Consider the following 20774-nt stretch of genomic DNA (forward strand, 5'->3'; position numbering starts at 1 on the left):
GGAGAGCGTGAGCCCTCTGTGCAGTGATATTTTTTTCAAGTCTTCTACCTTTTTACAAGAGGGGTTTCATTACGGAGAGACCGTGGGAACTGGCTGGTTGATTGCTGAGCCCTAAAGACATTTGATTGGCTGTTAGGTTACTATAGTTGAAAGCGGGGACAACAGTGATTGGATAAACGAACAAGCCGCCTAGTTGATCACTCTGTGTTCATTGCTGTCGATCAGAACAGTTTCAACTGCTTATTTCGTTATTTTCATTTGCCTTGGGATAGACTTGGGTGGTGGGGAGGGGGGCTTAAGTCCGTGAGCCCTTCACTACCCACCGCCACTGATAGAGAGGAAGGTAGGGAGAGAGCAAGAGAGGGGGGTGAGAGAGAGCAAGAAATGGGAAGAGAGAGAGAGAGAGGGAGAGAGAGAGTCGTAGATAGATACAGTAGTCTCCGCCTAAACGCACGGTGCTTGGGGGGCTCCTTAGCGTGTGTCTATACGGAGCGTGCGTTTACATGAACCCTAGCAAAGGGAGGAAGGGACGCAGTCATCTATCTCATTGCCTTGATATTCTAGTGACCTCCCTTTGGGGTGGGGGCCCCTTTGGGCCGATAATGTGACGACATGTGACTGTTTTGTAAAAGATTCCCGGACTGTGGTTAAGACTTTAAAGGCGTTGAATGGGTGTGTGTGGAAGAAAGACAGACTCGATGTAATGAATGCACCTTAAATTGTTGGGAACCAATAGCCTAAAAAGAAATTGTTGGTGATAGTGATTGTCATAGAGACGACGGGCCAGCCACGTGGCTTTCCAAGTGACCGCCCCTGACCGTAAATTCTTGAACAAGCATTCACGCGTGTTGTGCATCATAGGCTTAGGTCTAACTAAACATTAGCCAACACGCAGTCACTCAAACACCAGTCAGAAACCTTCTCTCAAAGAGATGCATTTCCAGTGACCAATCAAATAACGTTTCAGTCCCCCAACCCCCCAACATTTCAGTGACCAGTCCTAGACCTATGTGTCTGTGGAAAGTTGGGTGTGAAAACGTTGTTCATCACTCTCTTTGTTCAGCGTGAGGGGCAGTCTCGCCAAATATCCGTTTTTCTCGGCTTGCCTTATGCAAGCTGTGCAGATCGTACAGTACTCGGTGAAAATTTCCCTTAGTCAAGCTTTACCTGTCAGCGTGTTTCGCAGATCGGAGCGTGCGTTTAGAGGGAGTGACCGTGCGTTTGTACGTCTAAATTATATAGTAAAAAACCTGTCAGATGACGAAAGCGTGCATTTGAGCGGAGCGTGCTTTTGTATGGTGTGCGTTTAGGCGGAGACTGCTGTAATGGTTTTAACATTTTTTCATGAAACCCCCTACTTCAAGCTTAACGTTCATACTTTACTTTGTACTATTTTGGGACAATGGGCGGTGCTAGAACCTGCCATTTGTCCCTGAAAGGAGGAATTTGTTTAGAATGGTGGATCACTGCATCAACAGTTATATAATATTCAAACATTTCTAGCTCTTTATACAAAAATACGGGCTTTAGGGCCTACACCAAGTTGTTTTATTTGTAGAAATTTTACTGTGGCTGTGAAAATAAGAGCTGTATTTGTTATGATATCCATTTTCTCTTTGCCATTTTGCGATGATTCTCAATTGTTATGATTACCAAAAGTATTTCCAGAAGTATTTTTGTGGTGTTGATGGTCTAGTTATATTGTTTGGCTCACAATCAAAAGGTCGTGGGCTCAAACCCAGTCAGGGACCCAAAGTTGTGTCCTTGAGAAAGGCATATACACAAATTTTCCTTACTTCTCTTCATCCAGGTGCAAGTTGGTACTTGGGTGTAGACAGCGAAAGGTCTTTTCAGTTTGTTAGAGTTTGAGTGCTTAATTGGCTGCTTCCACCGTGTACTTCCCAGGAAGACAAAAATGTTTCCGAGTGTTTGAGGCTGTGCTGGGGTAATAATACAGGTTGTAAAGTGCATAGAACTTGCTGTCGAGTGAGGATATATACGCTATACAAATGCCATTTGTGAGGCAACGTGGTAAAATCAGGCGCTCGTCAAAATAATAAAAGTGAAGAAACTGGCATTTTCCCGCAGGTTTGTGAATTTTTATTGAATTTTGGTTTTTTAGCTCAACACCTTTTATGCACATTAAAGTTTAATATAAAGAACACATTTCTGTGTGGATTTTACTCAAAAATGTTGATTAAAGGCACAAAAAATGTACATTTTTAGTTTCCACAGACTCCCTAGCTAAGGAAATAACTCATCTTTGGCGGCCATTTTCCCACTAATTTTACCTCTGAAACCAGGTGACCCCCACCTCCTTCATTCACAAATATCCAGAGTTGTAATAAAAATAAATGGATATTTTTTTCATCCAAAGCAAGACAAATGAACAAGCTTTACGATGATACTAATTACTCTACATGCCCAAAAATTGACGAGAGCCTGATTCTACCACGTCATGACACATTTATTATCTTTATTACTATTATTATTATTACTTTAAAAATACAGATTTATACCTCTTGTAACACAGTTTAGGACATTTCAAAAGATTTGGACCATATATTGTCACATTCCTGACAAAGGACATTTGGTGAAACGCGTAATAAGAAACGTGAAACTAGAAACATCAGGCAGTCACATAGGATCGGCATGTGGTGAAATACAAAACGAAAAACACCAATTCAGAAGTACTCTCTATAGTTCAGTTGACAAAATGGACTTGTCAGATGAAGACACACCGATGATCTTATTTTTACTGAGAAAGCGCAGAAAAAGAAGAACGCAGCTTATGGTCTCTAGAGCATTTCCTTTTGAGATATACAAAAGGAGAATACGCAAGCTGTGCATCAATTGAATCCCGGACTTGCTTCCTCTGATCTCTTTTTTTGTAGTCTCGATGTGTAGGGTCCCATATCATTTGCTTGGCTTAACTGACTTACAATTACTAGTTTTCTATCATCGTCCAGTTTGATAGACCTATGCTTACTTGCTGATACAGCGATCTATGGAAAGCTGGAATAGATAGCCCCAAATTTATAGTTGGGCGACTCTTGTGTTGACATGTAAACTGCAAAGTATCTTTTTATAAATCTTTTGAACTAAACTTTAAAACCGTTTTTTTAAGCGTGGACATTGTTAATTTTGATACGCTGATTCTGAATATCACAATATTTTTTTCTAAATAAAATTAATGTTGAAGGAAATTTTGTTACCCCAAATTTGTTCCCTTCCTTATGAAAACTTCGAAGGAAGTCGGTGGAGGTCGGCTGTCACCACCAGAGTGGCCTGCTTTAGTCATAGTCAGTGGCCACATGCCACTCTAAAAATGAACATGTACATTTATCATTTCACCTCAACGTGTGTTGAAATGCATTTCTCGTTACAAATTTCAAGCCGTGTCCTATGTGTAGGCTGCCATTAAAATCTTTGTTGTTGTTTTTTTGTCACATGCGTTTCAGATTTCAAATTTCTCGTTTCACCACATGTCCTATGTGAGGCCCGCCTGAGAGGATGAGGTTTGAAGAACAGAAGCTGAATGTTTTTTAAAAAAAGTGATAACACTCACATGCGGGTTCAAGTATCCTGTGTTGTTGTCAAATGTCAAATGGCTTATGTCAAAACTATGGTTATATTTTGTCAAAGCTTTGTTCTAAAAGTATTAAGTATCAAGATATAACAAACTCTGGTTTCACCATTTGTTAAAGTTTAATATGCATTTCTATTTGCCGTACATCCAGTATATTTCAATTTGATGCTCCATTGCTGAGACAGTGGGAAATATATGTTACAATGATATCACATGGATGAAAATAAAGTATAGATGATACGAAGTTGTAAAACTGAAATTGTATACATGTTCTTCCACTTTGCAAAACGAATATATTTTAATCTCTTGCCAAGTTGCTCCAACTTTTAAACTCTTTTTCAGAAACTGCTTTCATCTGTATTTGGTAAGTGTGCTGACAAGATGAGTTACTTCTCGGATTTTAGCCCTTTGGATAAAGATACATTAAAGTTATAGGTTGAGTTTTTACAATTTATCAGTAAGAAATAATAAAAGACTTTGTAAATTTGAAGAAAGTTGCATCAATTGAAAATCTACAAAGTTGACCTCAGTGTTGATTTTAGGAAAATATCTCCTTTTGAGGATTGTGAGAAGTCATTCATTTTGCCAGCATGCCTCATTTTATGCTACCAATACATTCCAGCAGGACTGGTGTTCTGTAGAAAATACGCCTCATTCGACAATCAGCTGGGTCCCCACCAAGTGACATTAGAACAAGAGGTATAGCTTGTTCTGTTTTTGGCTGTTTACTTCATAAATTCATACAGGCTATATTTGCTTTACAAATTCATACATTGTATTTTGTTCCCACGATGCAGTTCTACAGATCATGAGACCCCCATGGGATGCATACAGCATAGGTTCTGTACACAAGTTCTAGGGATATGTTGACGTTGTAACTATATTTTTGACCCAAAAAAGAAAGTTGTATGCTACAGGCGGCAGATATCAAAGTAAAACAAGATGTGTATCACAGTGAAATATAAGATTGCTGACATGAGGATGTTTGTGACTTCCAGGGGACACATTGGCCCATGGAGCAGTATTTGTTTACATTATCACAGAATTACAATCACACAACTTTAAATTTTCCTTTGAGTGTTTGAGCTTAATATAATATAGAAGGACAAGACGATCATACAATGTATACTTACTAATATTAATGAGGTATTATGGAAAAGGAAAAAAATATTAGACGACACCAACAGTGTTTAAGTCAGTGAAACATTGCTTAGCATGAAAGCAAAAATTTACATGTTGTGCATACCTGTGATAATAAACAGAAGTAAAGTTTATCACATGAGATTTAATCAAAAACACAAAAATTTGTGTATAGTTTTTAACTCGTTCCAAAACAAAATGCCAGTAAGTCGGCGAGCTGTCTCATAAAAAAGGAAAACTTAATAATGCTCACTTCAAAATTTGAAAGTTCGACTGTCAAGATTTTGCGAGCGATATTGTTGTATTGAATACAACATGGGGAAATATATATATATATATAATATAATGTGTGGAAATGTAACTATTTTATAAATACATCATATATAAAACAGTCAATACATATGTCAACATTTTGATTGAAACTGACATGTAAATTAATTAAATTTGTTAGTGTTGGCATCTCATTGAAAGTTTGACAAGTTATACATAGTAATCAATCTGACATTGTAAGCAGTCTTCTATAATATGTATGGAGGTTGAGAAACATTAATCTATCTATACCTCTTTCAGTTATATTGCATAGAATCTGGATGACAAGCAGTGGCTTTGTAAAATGGAAATAAATATATATAATAATGATACTTGAAACCACCACTTCATGTCAATAAATGTTATTGTTGAGAACATTACTAATACTACTCGATGATTAGAATAGTCATTTAACTGTGAGGTAAGGAGAACTAAATACTGTAAAACCTCAGTATACTGTATTCCCTTGGACCCAAGTGTTTGATTGTTTTACTTTAGCCAAGATATGTATTATTATTATTTTAAAGTAAAAATACTTCATGGGACTTTAGAAAGTGAATGTTACAGCTGAGAGTACATTTTAAACCCTGTATGTTGTTATACGGTGTATTATAAAGTTAGAATGCTTAGGCTATATCCAGTCATGTGTCCTCTCCATGTTAAGCTTACATGACTTCATAGTAACTCATTCGGTCAGCTAGTACACTTTTAATGTCTGTCTTAGTCCTTGGAGGACTTGCATCATTGCAACCTATAAGGTACACACAGCTACCACTCTTAATATTTTCTGTCTCCGTGAATTTCCCGTACATATGCATCTGTGACAAGTGAAAAAAAAACCCCAGGATAAACTTTTTTCCCAATGGCCACAGCATCTTTGTTGATCAAACTGCGAATTGGACCCACAACTTTTTTCATGACAAGCCCAAATTGTTACCATCAGATGAGGATGCCCCTAATGCAAGTAATGATATTGGTCTCTCTCTAACATTTAACACATGCACACAAAGCTACATCCAGTCAATGCTGCAACACTTGGAGTCTGTATAATCAGTATTTGTGTTATGAGGGCAAAATAAAAGCGTGAATATTTCTAAAAGTGCAAGCATTTTTCTCTTCCAGCAGATGTTGTCCAGTTGCAACTATTACTATCGCAACTCGGCAAGACAATGGCATCATTTTGCCTGGACCTGCTTTGAACAATAGCCACACTGAAATGGAGTGAACAAAACTGAGCACATCAGAAATACCTGCCCTTCAGCAGATGGGATCAATGTTGGAGTTGAGTCAATTCTCACTAAAAAACATACACTGTGACACACAAAGGAGCTTCCTAATCCTAGACAATTTCATGGAAATAGAAAGAAAGCAGAAGAAAACAAAAACCTCACAAGTGCTGTAAAAGAGGGGTTTTTTTTTGTGAGGATGAAATTTTTGTGCTGTTTGCATTCATGAACAAAGGCATCAAAAATTTATTTCCCTAAAAAAATCGTGAATAAGGGAGCTGGTCTTCAAATGAATACAAAGGGAGCAACCTAAACTGTGATCATTCGACCATGCACCAGCGACTGTGCTTTACACACAAAATAATACTGTGAAACATAATTTTTTTTCACAGGTCACTTTACTTCACCCCAATGTCCAAACTGCAAAATTTCTTTGTCTGGTCTGCAAAAATGACAAAATAAAAAAACCCATTTTTCTGTGTAATAAAATATTTTAAAAAAAGGTCCACATGAAAAAAATACTCTTTTTCAGTAAACACAACAATGATAGCACAGAAACAACCACAGCCTCCAAAATATGACTTGTCCATTTAGGCCCCTCCGCTATAAAAACATACAAAAATGACAGCCTGATAACAATAAAATTTAAATTCCCAATACTTGTATGAAGTTTGAACTGAGATGTTCAACATGTATTTGACGTCTAAATTTTGCAGAAGTAGGAAAGAAGCTGTTAATAGCTTGCTGTATAGAAATGAGTAGTTACTGTTGTGACTGCTTAAAGTTGAAATTGTAGTAGGCCATAGACATCACTTCTTCTTGGAATGCAGCTTATCTTTGACTTTTTTCAGAGTCCCAGACAGCGATGATGAGGAAGAATGTCTTCGGAAGTTGGTTTCTTGAGTTGATGCCACGGCATGGAGGTCTTGGTCACTGAACTCACTTAGTCGTCTACGTAATGCTCTCTGAGTTTCAGGATCAGGCTCAAAGCCGTACTCATGGTCTCGAAATATCCGTACTTGATCTACAAGCTCACTTATGGATCTGTATGAAAACAAAACAGACGCAATAGGAATTTTCATTCTGATTAAAAAATTTGATCACAATTATTTGCATATATATATTTAAAGTGGACCTCACTTAGGATTTTTTGTCGTTTTTTTTTTCTGCACTTCAATAAATTTCTTCTCGGAGGATGAAAAAAAATTCATGGCCCAGACAGAAAACTAAATCTAAATTCCACATGAACATTTTTTTTTACTCCTCTCTAGCACTTAAGATGTGGGATTGAGATCAAACCGATTTTGTAAGACTGAATCTTTAACCAGTCGCTGTGTTTTTTGAAAGTGTAGAAAATTTTTTAATATTATGAGGAGAAGATCTAAATAATTATATTAATATTATATCATACATGATTTGAATGGTAAGAATGAAGCTTTGAAATCTAGTATTAAAATATATTGGATTTTCTAGAGGGGCCAAACTCAGAGAAGAGACAGGCTGCTATAAAACACAAGCACACTGGTATAAGTCATTAAGTCAAATTGGTGATAGGTAGCTATTGATAAGTCTGTGCTATTTTAGATTAATTTGAAGCCCTCACATAAATGAATAAAAGCCTTTGTTCCAACCTCCTAGTATCATTGTTCTCAGATTCGCATCACCATCAAGTGCCAGATCTGTGAGACATTGGTGACTTCATTCCTTCCTTTGTTTGGATTCTCTCAGTAAAGCTACATTACATTACCTTGATCTTTTCTCGTCGTCCATTTCCTGTTTAGGCCATCCAAGTAGGTTGCTCTGAGTCTACACCTGCCTCATTTGCCTTCAATTTTGCCAGTGAGAACTAGACGTTCAAGGCCTTTACTTTATGTCTATTCAAGTTAAAATGTCCAAGAAACTGTTTCAGACTTTCCCTGGTTACTTTTTTTAGCAAATGACCTAGGTGGGCTTCTTCATATTCATATATGTTTGATAGATGGCTACTTATTTAAAGAAATCAAAGAGCCTGATAGACTGAAATGCTAACACTAACACTCACAACAAGTCTTCTCACTCTCAAGTACTGAATCTGCACTCACCTCATTTTGTCCCACTTGAACATGCCATTGGCCAGTGTAAATCCTCCAATCTCAACTTGCTGTAGGTGTAGAGATGCATACAGAACACATGGTATGGTAGGATACACATGGCAGTCTTTCTCCGACATCAGCCACATAGCTTCTGACTTGATTTTCATCTGAAATTTGATATGCAATTTACACTATATGCTGAGGTTTTCCCAACAGCTTTCACGTATTCATTGTTATTCAGCCTTCTTAGGTATAAACGTCTTATTCTATAACCTATACTTGGGACTGTTATAACGGAAACAGAAACATGATAAAAATTGATAGGCATCAGTTGAAATTGTGATTTTTCTCTTTAAATTGATAGCAAAAGTATCCTTGGCTGTTCTCTGTTTCTTAGCGAGTCAGGCTTAGGTCAGAAGCCTTTACTTAAGTATTGTGAACAGAAATGTACCCAAAGTCTCAATTGGCAAAAATTTGCAACTTTGCATCGTAAGAACTTTCCATTACCCCTTTTCAACAGGGGCAAGCTAACCATAAAACCAAACAAGTTAAGCTCTTTTTGATCTTTTGTCTCTTAAACAGCATTAAAAATATTTATATTTTTCTATTTGAAACGGGAGAAAATACATACCTTAGTATCAGACAGCAAGTCCATGTAGCCCAAGTATTTTGTGCTTATGTTCTTCCATACGGGTAGTTGCTTCACCACAAGATTCTCCAGACCATCGAGAATAGACAGGGCACTGGCAAAATTGCGCACCTCTAAACACATATGAGCTACCGTCAAGAATTTAGTAATCATACTACCTTGGACCTGAAGAGTAGAGAGATATTAGTTGAAAACACTGCGATGTGTAACTCACTTTTATAGAGGTCACCAAGACTATGAATGCTGAGAGGTAAAACCTATTTGTTTTTTTACACAGTAGGCTACTGCTGCAAAAGTTGCATGGATTGTCAAGGAATGAATCAGTTAACCTCTTAAGGGACTTCATTGCAGACCTTAAACCAGAGTTTACTCCTAGTTTATGTCTCACCAAATATATTGCATTTATGTCTCACCAAATATATTGCACTAGGTCGGACGGTTAATCCATATCTGAGCATCAAGTTTGTGAGCTATAGTTATCATCATTGAGTGCCAGAATTGAGACAGGCATCAGCAGCCAAGGTTCTCCGGCCGTTTCTCTGCTCAGACGCTCCATAAAAACCTAAACTGTTCTGGTCTTTCCCTAACACCCATCTGTGCCAAGTTCTCTTAGTGCGGATCAGATAGTAAAATCTGCAGAACGCAGAAATCATTTTGCTATGTACGAATTTCGCTAGTTAATGAATTTATGTATAATAAATATACACAAGCACAGAAAAAACTTGGGACCTAAAATCTGCTCATTGTGTGTGCATTTTTCATTATGTGCATGTTTGCTATGTGTATGCTAAACTGTAAGTTGTTTTTGGTCTACCCTTGCCTCTTTTACTTTTTATTTTTCTAGTGAAAGATGTTCAAGGTCTTTAGGCCTGTGTTTTTTCAAGTGTCACAGAAACTGATAGGTGCACTTGGCTCCCACATCAGTGATGTTGCAAGCAACCATGTTAACCAACACGGGGGACTGAAAGTGAAAGGTGACAAGCAAACAAACACTTCACGAACACACTAGCACTAAATGCTTCACTCAAATAGAATAACAGCATAATATTCAGATCAGACTAGCATACCTAGTACCTGAGGTTTGAACAAATATAGTGACTTGACACTTGAACTTGCTGTGGCTTTGGCACTCCTTGTCAGGAGAACTTAATCATGCATAGAAAAAGTTGCAGAATGCAAACATATATTTTTAGTTTTTAGTAGAGGTTGTACAGCGCTCGCAACAGCATAAAGTTATATGAGCGCCAGAAGATTAGAAGTGTTACAAGAGAGTAACAAACATAAAAAAGAAGAAAGGGAGATGAGGACGATAGATGTTTTTTTTAGTAGAGGTTTTACGGCGCTCGCAACTGCATAAGATCATATAAGTGCCAAATATTAGAGGTGTTACAAGAGAGTAACAAATAATAAAAAAGAAGGAGGAGAGATCAGGACGATAGATATTTGATAGGAAAGAAGAAGAAAACCACACCAGAGCACCCGCGAACCACCCACATACATATATTCTGAATCAACACAAAAATAACAATGATTTGCCAGGAACAAAGTAGGAAGATTTTACAGTAACACGAGAAAGACGTAGAAAAAGCAGATCACACTAAAGCTCTTCACTATCCACCAAATCAATACCATCTGAACAGAATTACTAGCACAAGCTTACTTTGTGTGACCCACAGCTCAGAATCTCAGCAGACACCCAGTGTGCCAGTTCATGAGAGTGACAGATCATGTGCACTACCCACGACTCCACAGCTGGTTCTCCAACAAACAAGCCACGCTTAGGACTTGAGGATGAATCAGCTTTCCTGAAGTAAAAAATGATACTTTATTAATACTCACCTAAAAGCCAAATACTAAAAGTAATTACAACGACTTGCTAAAATTCCTGTGGTCCTTTTGTACATTCTGACATTGGTACAGGGATAGGGTAGATAAACCTTTTCCAAGCACACCATTTCCTTTTAGAATGTTTTCCAGATTAAAAAAAAAAAAATTGTATGAATGGACCTGATAATAGTCTGCTAAATTGATACAACTACAAAGTAATCATGCGTAGAATGATTTTCTTTTTACCTGGACATGGACGGTGTTCTCATTCCAGGCATGGTGAGAGAAACACCCACACCTTGAAACTGGGAGTTTAGGAAGTGCACTGGATGACTTTTACGAAACAGCTCCTGCAAGATAGTTTTGATTGAATTACCTTTCTCACAATACGAAACAAATTGTTTAGACTGTATTTATCTAAAAATGCAGAGACTCTGAGAATGCATTTATACAGAGGATTTCAAACTTCATTTAACCCCCCACTCCCTTTCAAGTCCTCAAGCCAGTTGCATGTTTAATTGCTGATTTCACGATCACCACTTTATGTTCTAAATATTTTTTGTAAAGGTACACAGCTCTGTCACTACACCTGACAGCATAAGTGAAGAGTTTATAAATATATTATAGAGTGGATAGTTTACATAAAGGGATGTCCATGCACATGAGCAATGAGGTGACCATCAAGCCACCAATGTGCAAGTAAGAAACATTGTCCCTTCACTCTTTTGCCATCTATGGAATGATTGTTACCTGTTCCAGTAGGGTCAACTGTTCTGCCAGAGTGTGCACTGGACAGTCACTAACAGAGAACTGATGGGCAGACTTCAGACCTCCTGTGGTCACTGCATTCACTTTGAGGTCAGATTTAGATTGTGCTGAGCTAGCAAGTAATCCGTACTTGGACTTGTCTGATTTTGAGCGTTTGAGCAATGATCTGAAGCTCTCCCACTGAAAGCAGAAAGAAAACAGTATTAATATCTAAGTTAGTATCCCTCGCTTTCTTAGACAGACAAACCAAAAAACCCCCAAAAGTATAATAAGAAAAAATCCAAGAATGTGAATGTGCAATGAACCCTAAAAGTATTTTACAGTAGGCTTACATTCTAGCGTAGATAAATATTAATTCATCTGATAAATAACTGTCTGTCTTGAGACTGTAAGGAGAAGACGACATCTTCTGTTTCCACTCCAAAGATGGTGAAGTACAAGTCAATTCAAAATACTGCTTTTGTGTGATAATAATCTAATTGAATAAAAATTTCCTTTTGTAGGCCTATATATTCATCATGCACAGAACACAGACTAAAAAACTACTTGCAACTTTCCTTCAAGAAAGGTAAATTTTGTGTAAGACTTGATACGAACATAACAAATTACAAAAACTAGTGTGAATCTTTTGATGAAGTAGGATCTCTCTCTCTCTCTTTCTCTCTCTCTTTCTCTCTCTCTCTCTCTCTCTCTCTCTCTCTCTCTCTATCTCTTTGTAAGCTCCTAGCGAAATCTCAGGGAAAATTTTAGAAACACTGTACTATCAACTTTTAATAAAAATAATAGTCATAACAATAGTAAAAAAAAAAATAATAATGATATGATAACAAAAGTAAATATCACTTTTTTGGAGCCAACTCTCTGGTGACTCTAGGCGCTTCACAATAAATTTTGACAAAGAACACATACACAAAAATACAATCACTGTGACTACTGATCACGTTTAATTTTTATAAAAGAATCAAACTAGTAGTAACATAGGATTTAAATAAATGTGTTTCTAGAGCATGGTTAAAGCCTTTCTTACATGCAATTTTCTGCCTTCACTATTAATGGTTGGTAACGTTGCTACAGTTATCTCTGTACATGATATGCTTTCTCATACTTCCTAATGTCTCTTTGATGGGAGTCGTAAATGATGAATATCATTAAAGTCCTTTGTTGAAGGACATTAACTTCACTTTCATATAACTTAGTTTAGTTTAGTCTCTAGAAGTCTTGGTCAGAAAAAAGAGAAGCACATTGAGATGACAATATAACCATTTATTAAAAGGGAAAAGCATGACGTTCAAATAGAAAAGAAGAACTTAACCAGCAACACCCGAGATCTACCCAACCATATACTTTTCAAAATGAAACATACAAACTGTGTTACAGTAGATTTATGTAATATAGTAAATGCATTCGCTTTGTGAAAGAGAAAGAGAGATTTTATTAAATGTAGGGAATGAAAGGCAGTGAAAATGGGAGTCTCATTGTTCTACTAAGTTATATGAAAAAGGAGATCTTCAGACATCAATCAAATCTCTAATCTAATCTCATAACAATGTTATAGAGATATTACTTGTAATATACATGATAGATATTTGATTGTGAAAATGTTTATTCATCTAGGCCTATTCAGTTTTGCACTGGGTTTACACAAAACTCAATTCTAAATCTGGTATTACTTCTGCTGATTTTAAATGACCAAAACAGTCTTTTCTAAGGAAGAAAAAAAAGAGGCACCACCCAACACCCGATAAACTTCTAACCAACCTCCATCCAAAAGCCCGAAATATCAAATTTGAATCTTAATAGTCAAAAAATAACAAACAAGAACACAGACTTCAATGTACGTTGAATTTTTTAAAGTGGATTTTCAATTTATCTACAGCTTGTGCCAGATCCTTAACTTTTTATTCAGTCTTTCAGTCAATATTACAGAAAGCTTACAACTTAATAAGAGTACTATAACAAATCTGCCATAAACTTTTCCAAATTTTTATCTCCTACTTTGTCCCACAACCCATATATATATATATATATATATGTATCAGCGTAGCATGAACCTTAATGAGTGTTTCACTGAAACACATATTCATGAATTGATACCTTGTACACAATGTAGGCCTACCATTTAAGAGACAATTCAGTTTATGTGCACACAGAGTTGTTCAGGAAAGTCAGGGTACACAAAAAGCAGTAAAACGCAAAAGAATATGTGGAGTGTTTGGGAATGGAGTCTACAGCTTATATATGTACCAGGTGTTGCATACACAGTATATTTTCTTATGTCAGCATTTTCGTCGGTTCATGATCCCAAAATGTCGTCACTGAGCTAGCAAAATGGCATTTTTGGTACTTTTGAGATAAAGGAAAAAAAAACTGGGGGCTCTCATGGTCGAGAGGTTATGGTGTTTGCCTCTCATTAAATAGGTCCTGGGTTTGAATACGGACAGCAATGGGAAAATTTTCTTCTTTCATCTCTTTTCTTGATCTCTAACAATGTTCTGTCGTCTACTTTCGTCTCCAATTTCTGTCCCCACCCCTTCATCACCTTTGCCCCCTCCTCTGGGCTCCTGGTTCTTTCTGCAGCCTTTCTACTGCTACTCCTTGGCTCCTTCTTACTGCTGTATTTCAGCCACACCCCTGATCTTATGGCAGGTAAGATCCAACACCTCCTTCTCGGACAAGGGCGAAAAATCTCGGAGGTCCAGTGTGCAAGTTGTGCACGTTAAAGATCCCTTGGTGTCCCAAAATCGATAGGAGCAGACTTCGGCGCCACTGGGCAAAATTCAAAATTTCCTACTAACTGAAAATGTTTAAAGTGTCCCGCGCGCTCATATGACGTTATGCACTTACTTTGCGAGCCCCGAAAAACACTTACATAAACAAAGGAAAAAAACTGTTTAACGAGACTATTTCACTTCTAATAATGGAAAACTTGCCATGCATGTTTCTTTTGTGACTGCCAGTGCATTTTAGTTTTGATTTTATTACTCTGAGTTATGCTTTTGTGCTAGTGCAGTGACAATGTAAAAGATGATAATAAATAGATTTCTTTCTTACGTTGAAGTCATGAACATGTCACTAGATTAAGTTGTGCTATTTTTCCTGTGTTTGGACACCTGCGCACACATGATGGATGAGTATTTATTTGTGTGTGTGTATGTGTGTGTGTGTGTTTGTGTGTGTGTATGTTTGTGTGTGTGTATGTGTGTGTGTGTGTGTGTGTGTGTGTATGTGTGTGTGCGTGTGCGTGTGTGTGTGTGAGAGAGAGAGAGAGAGAGAGAGAGAGAGAGAGAGAGAGAGAGAGAGAGAGAGAGAGAGAGAGGGAGAGAGAGAAAGAGAGAGAGAGAGAGAGAGAGAGAGAGAGAGAGAGAGAGAGAGAGAGAGAGAGAGAGAGAGAAAGAGATAGAAAGAAGAGATAGAAAAAAAGAGAGAGAGAGTAGTAGTGGAACATTGAAAGGTGTGAAATTGAAAAGATAACAATTCATTTTAAAAAAAGGAAATGATGATTGAACTGACTACAACATTCAAAAACATAAGATGAGAAACAACATCAGGTTAGGAAGTAAAAAATGTTCAGACAGGTCATTGTACTCTGAAAAATTCATCACTTTAACATAATTAAAGAATAAACTATCTGTTGAAAACGGTTACAGAGAAAATGTTTTGGCAGTATGATTCTGAAGGTAAGCGAAGATTATACATAGTAAAAGCAGTATAAACTCATTCAAACAACTACTTCACAATATATATTGCATATAAAATCAAAAACAAACACCAGAACCCAGCAATTATATCTATTCAAAACAGCATTGGAAAAGTGTTACTGAAGAGAACACAATGCTCTAAACAATGTCAGGTTACAGATTCACCAAATCCACAGAGTTACCAGTTTACTCTTTCGCTGTAAGTGGAAATTATTGTAAGTGAAATCTACAATTAACATCTAGAAGCATAATTCTGTACATCAAGGTGAAAGACCATGAGCAAAAACATAATGATGTCAATGGAAGGTCACTTTGAACAAAATGGGTAGATAGCCATTGAGTAGCTTGGTAGTATGGTTTTATGCTAATATCCACTGCTTAGTGTAAGACTCCGCCAAGTGCCATTTTGAAAAATGACAAATGACAGAGTTTTCCACTGAGTCTTCGATACGTGGCCATGAAAAGCATAATGTGCGAGAAGGAATTTTACTTAAAATCTAAAAAAAATGTTACCTCCATTAGTCGCTCAGCTTTTGACTGGTAAACATATGAAATGATCATGAGCTACATGCAAAGTTGACTATTAAAAGGTGCAACGTATTAGACAAAGAAAGAACTACAGACTATAGCTCAAACTGTTGCAAAGAATATTGCCAAAGTTAACTACTTCCCTATGATAACCTATAATAAAAAGAATCAACTTACTATGATAAAAATGTGAGATTTTAAAATTTAAAGGACAGCCATTACTGTGATTTTAGAACCGTAACAGTGCTACCTTGCTCAGATTAACAGTTAATGAAATTAACTTTTTTACTTTCTTCATTTTGTTTTCCTTACAATCGTAAAGCTCAATGTCCCAATGTCCCTTCCAAGCTCATTTGCATACACTACAGTGTGCTTCATTAAAATGCATACACAACAGTACCAGACGAATTACTATAAAAGGAAGAATAAACAATCAAAACAAAACATTGAAAGCTAGACAAGTCCTTCATTTCTCTCTCTTTCCCTTTCTCCTCTCTCTCTCTCTCTCTCTCTCTCTCTCTCTCTCTCTCTCTCTCTCTCTCTCTCTCTCTCTCTCCCTCCCTCCTTCCCTCCTCCTATTTCTCTTTCGGTCTCTCCCTTCTTCCCTGCTCCTATTTCTCTCTCTTTCTCTCCCCCCTCCCCCTCTCTATTCCCCCCCCCCCCCCGTCTCTATCTCTCTCTCTCTTTCAAATGCACAAGCACATACAGACTCCTTCTATCTGTAGACATAAATGAAAAAGGTCTTAGGCTGACAGAAGCATGTTTTCACATACTCCATTATGGAGACAGAATATATTTAATGTAAGAATAGAAAAAAAAGTATAGAGTAGAAAAAGGTTTTGGTGAGGCTGCATGGACAAAAAGAAAAGCAAAAATGGGCACTACTATGGAGTATGCTACGAATCCCGATAATTTTGAAAGTTAGAAAGTACTAGAATCTACTCAATAACAAAACCCAGACCAATATAACCAAAAATAAAAATAATAAAAGGCTCGGCCTAAAAGTCTCATGAGGAAAGATAACTTAATTAACAACGATGTTTTGAATAAGCTGAGGATGAACTTCGAAAGGCTAATAGCTCAAATTGAAATAAAGTGACATTTTTCAAAAATAATAAAAAGGAAAACAGATAAACACCATAAGCAGAAAAGCAAAACTCAAGAAAGAAAATGTAGTAAAAAAAGTATGCTGAAAGAGCATTTCTGGCATAGTACTTAAAAACTGAATGCTTGTTCATGTAAAGAATGGAAACCACATTTTGAGGAGATAAAAATTAGGCACCTTTTGTACTCCAACAACAATTATTATTAATTAAGATGTAAAATCTGCATACTTATGATCCTCTAGATGGTATGAATGGCAAATGGTTCCAAACAGTGTTCACCTGTATTTGCATACACCTAGTTGGTGGAACAGTCATTACAAACAAAGAAGAAAATAGGTCTATGCATGTCCTGTAATGAGTTTTGGTACAAGTCATATGCCATTTTTTTCCTTTCACACCTGTCCTTCCCCAACCAACTGTAAACCAAATCTAAAAAGTGATACAAATGATACATGCATCTATGATAGTTTGTGTCGTCATATAGCCCTAAATAATAGTAAGAATACTGACAAAGCAAGCAAAGATATACTCAATACGCATCACAAAATAAAGCTTGAAGTTGTCTAAACGTACCCTTTTTGGATTCACCATGCGGAGAAAATAATTGTTTTCCTCATCTTCATCTTCCTCTGCTTCTGTATTTAACATCAGTTCAACATTTTCACTCATTCTGCATGCTGCATAGAGGTTGAACAAGTCATCTGCCCCATCAGCATTCTTGTCAGTCTGCACAGAAAAAGATAATGATAACACAGTTGCTTCAGAGCAAGTGCATATATAGTCTTATTTATAATGGCCACATCAGTGTAAGGGCATGCTGAGCCTTACTTATACATCTAGCATTGTTAAACAATTAGTGAGCCCTATGACTATGACACTTTTGAGCTTGACTTACACTTTCCGTCAAGCATTTCTGCACTATTTTTGGTTCTGTACTAGCTGGGAATCCTGTTGCAAACTTACATGCTGTGGCATTAACATAACTGTTAAAGGGTATTCATTTTTTTTATTTTTTAAAACGAGACTCATTTATTTAACTGCGATAATTAAGACCAGTACTATAAATATTTAGAAAATACGAATATGGTTTAAATCTTTTATTCTGTCTGCCATTCCACCCACACAGACATATATTTTTAATTCTTTATTTTTCACTTTTATCTTCTCAAGTCTAGTTTTAATTTTTTCATAATAAGCATATAAGTGGCTGTGTCAAACACGATTGAATACATTACCATAAAAAAATCAGTCTTTGACTGTTACGTTAAGCACCACAGCAAAGATTGAATTTCAGACCAAGATATGAGAGTGTAAAATGTAAACCCTAAATACTTGAGTTACTCCGCTGATGATACTTTACTTTAACCACTTACAGGAAACATTGGAAGGAGTATGTAGATGAGTTAACAAGTATTAGTACTTCACAAAATGTTGTCCTGCAAGCTATATTACCTGCTCTTTCAAAAACTCTGCAAGTTTTTTCACAAGTTTGGTGTTTGGAGCAAAGTCAATCGAGTAATAACCCTCCATCCAAAAGAGCAGAAAGTCCAGAGAGCGTCGACATATCCTGTTCATGTTTGGATCTTCTTGGTTACCACTGGAAAATACAACAGCATGGAATGATTCCACTTCTTAACATAATGAATTTTGCAGACAGCATTAAATTTGACTATTTCAAGGGGGAACAAATCTTTTTGCACTTTTTTTCTACAGTAAAAATAAAAATAAAACAAACCCACTTTTACATTATTTCTCCCATCATATTTTGAAGTGAGGACAGTCTTCTACTTTTGTCTCTTTGTTTTTTCAGGTAACACTTTTATGATCACTACTTGAATGGATTTATAAATGTTCATAAAATTTATGACTATTTTCATTTTCTTAATAGCTTCGTCAAGGATATCAATTAATTCCTTACATTCTACAATTTATTTATTTTTTACAAAACTGAGAGACTGTCTTTTTGTGTATGCGTTTATTGTTATATTATGTATGTATACGTATTTGAAAGAATTGTTGTAGTTGAATGGACCAGTATGCATAAAACATCAATTAGAATCTCTATTATTATGATTATGATTACCATTAGTATTATAAGTATTATATAATATCCACTTGTAAACAAATACCTCTGAGCTGATCTGTACTTTTCAGTGATGAAAGTCAGTAACTGCTCAGCAGTAAGGATATATCGGAAGCACAACAGAAACTGATGAATATATCCATCACTCAAGGCTGACCTGAAAGTTTGAAAAACAATAGCTGCAGGTGAGGTATGACAATAAATTAAAGGTTCAGCTTTTGATAACTTACAGGCTACTTAGAAACGATTTAACAATTTTGACTTGTTTCTGAGTTATACTCCCAAAAGATGGACTACTGTTTAATGTATGACAGAATATATCAAGAAATAATAAGAACAGCTCTATAGCCTAATAAAAAGAGCAACTTACAAATATCTTACAAAATTGAGGCAGTTAATTAAGCAAAATGTCCAGCAAACATATGTATACTTGCTTCCTTTTTAAAATCTAGAGCTGAATACAAAACAATACAATACAATACAATAAGCTTCAATTGTTTTCATGGGAAGAAGAGACAAAAGACAGCTACAGAAGGGAAGATTTGCCAACAAAAAAAAAAAAAAAAAGACAGGGCATTATGTGAGTAGCTTTAATATTTCAATAACCCAACACACAATTCTCATCAAGTTGATGCAACTACAATTGAACCTGCTCTAATGGCCAGTTGTATAAGACTATCACATCCACTTTCCATTCCCCTTCTAGCATTTTTAAAAACATTAAAATGAGGCTGTGTAAAATGCTCACCTGTCTAAGACAGCCACTTTTCTCCTCAACAATGAGTGGCTGTCTTAGACAAGTTTGACTGTAAATGACTTTAGATACTTACGATGTGTACAAATACGACATGAGCCCACGAGGAGTGCCTGCCTGGAGTATCGACATCTTGCCAGCATTTGGTGTATTAATTGTACGAAACTGGGGACAAAGAAGTATGTCTTCAGTTCAGTTGTTTTACATGATTTGGTAAACTGATTTATATGATGTCATATCAGTAGCACATGTTCTCTGCCTGTCTGTCTGTGTGCCTATCTTCCTGCCAGCCTGTCTGTCTGCTTGTCTGCCTATCTGTCTGTCTCATACATTCACACATCTGTTAATGATACTGCACTGACAAACGAAAATTCTAATTTCACAGCAAAGCTGTAATCTGAAATAAAAGTAAACCATTCTCAAATGGCTGGCTTGAAAAGTTGCAACGATCCTAAAATATTTTCATAACATCGATTTTAATAGGTTTCTGAATTTGATGCAAACTACGCTGAGGGCTTTTTCTTTTAATTTTCAAACTAAAACATCACAGCCCCTATTTGTACTAGTTTTGAGAATCTCTCCATGTTGATGATAAACAAAATACCTGTTGCTTCAATCCAACTGTGCAAGTGTTTTTCGACATGAATAATCCTGGTGAAACCAAGTTGCTTGTGTATCATAGCTTTACAAATTAATTAATCCAACTCGTTAAGTTGAAAAACTGATTAACTTTCCTTTGCAATTGTTGCATCTTTTTTTTCCCTTTCAATTTGAAAATTAAAAGAAAAAGCACTCAGGGTAGTTTGCATTAAATTCAGGAACCTATTAAAGTTGACACTATGAAAATATAGGATTGTTTCAACTTTGTCTGTCATGGATGGAGAAAATGAGCAATTCCAGATATAGGCCTGCATCTGACCTTTTCAGAATTGTTCATAAGAAAAGTAAACAAAACAATTTAAGTCCGGCTAGACCTCTCACAGCCATCAGAAAAATGTCACCCTTTACAAGCTCCACCTCATTCC

General features: G+C 36.4%; 1 protein-coding gene across 1 annotated transcript in view; it reads right to left on the minus strand.

Moving 5' to 3' along the window:
* Positions 1 to 3689: 3689 nt before the first annotated feature.
* The window catches only part of LOC101848743, a gene marked incomplete in the record, with an annotated part of 71704 nt that continues 54619 nt past the window's right edge, over positions 3690 to 20774 (minus strand). Inside the window, 10 exon segments of the mRNA XM_013081422.1 lie at positions 3690 to 7308; positions 8346 to 8503; positions 8968 to 9150; positions 10646 to 10790; positions 11059 to 11162; positions 11563 to 11760; positions 17486 to 17638; positions 18365 to 18509; positions 19042 to 19152; positions 19826 to 19914. Coding sequence (XP_012936876.1) covers positions 7074 to 7308; positions 8346 to 8503; positions 8968 to 9150; positions 10646 to 10790; positions 11059 to 11162; positions 11563 to 11760; positions 17486 to 17638; positions 18365 to 18509; positions 19042 to 19152; positions 19826 to 19914 — 1521 coding nt within the window.

Source organism: Aplysia californica, unplaced genomic scaffold, assembly GCF_000002075.1.
Source record: "Aplysia californica isolate F4 #8 unplaced genomic scaffold, AplCal3.0 scaffold00130, whole genome shotgun sequence".
Lineage (NCBI taxonomy): Eukaryota > Metazoa > Mollusca > Gastropoda > Aplysiida > Aplysiidae > Aplysia > Aplysia californica.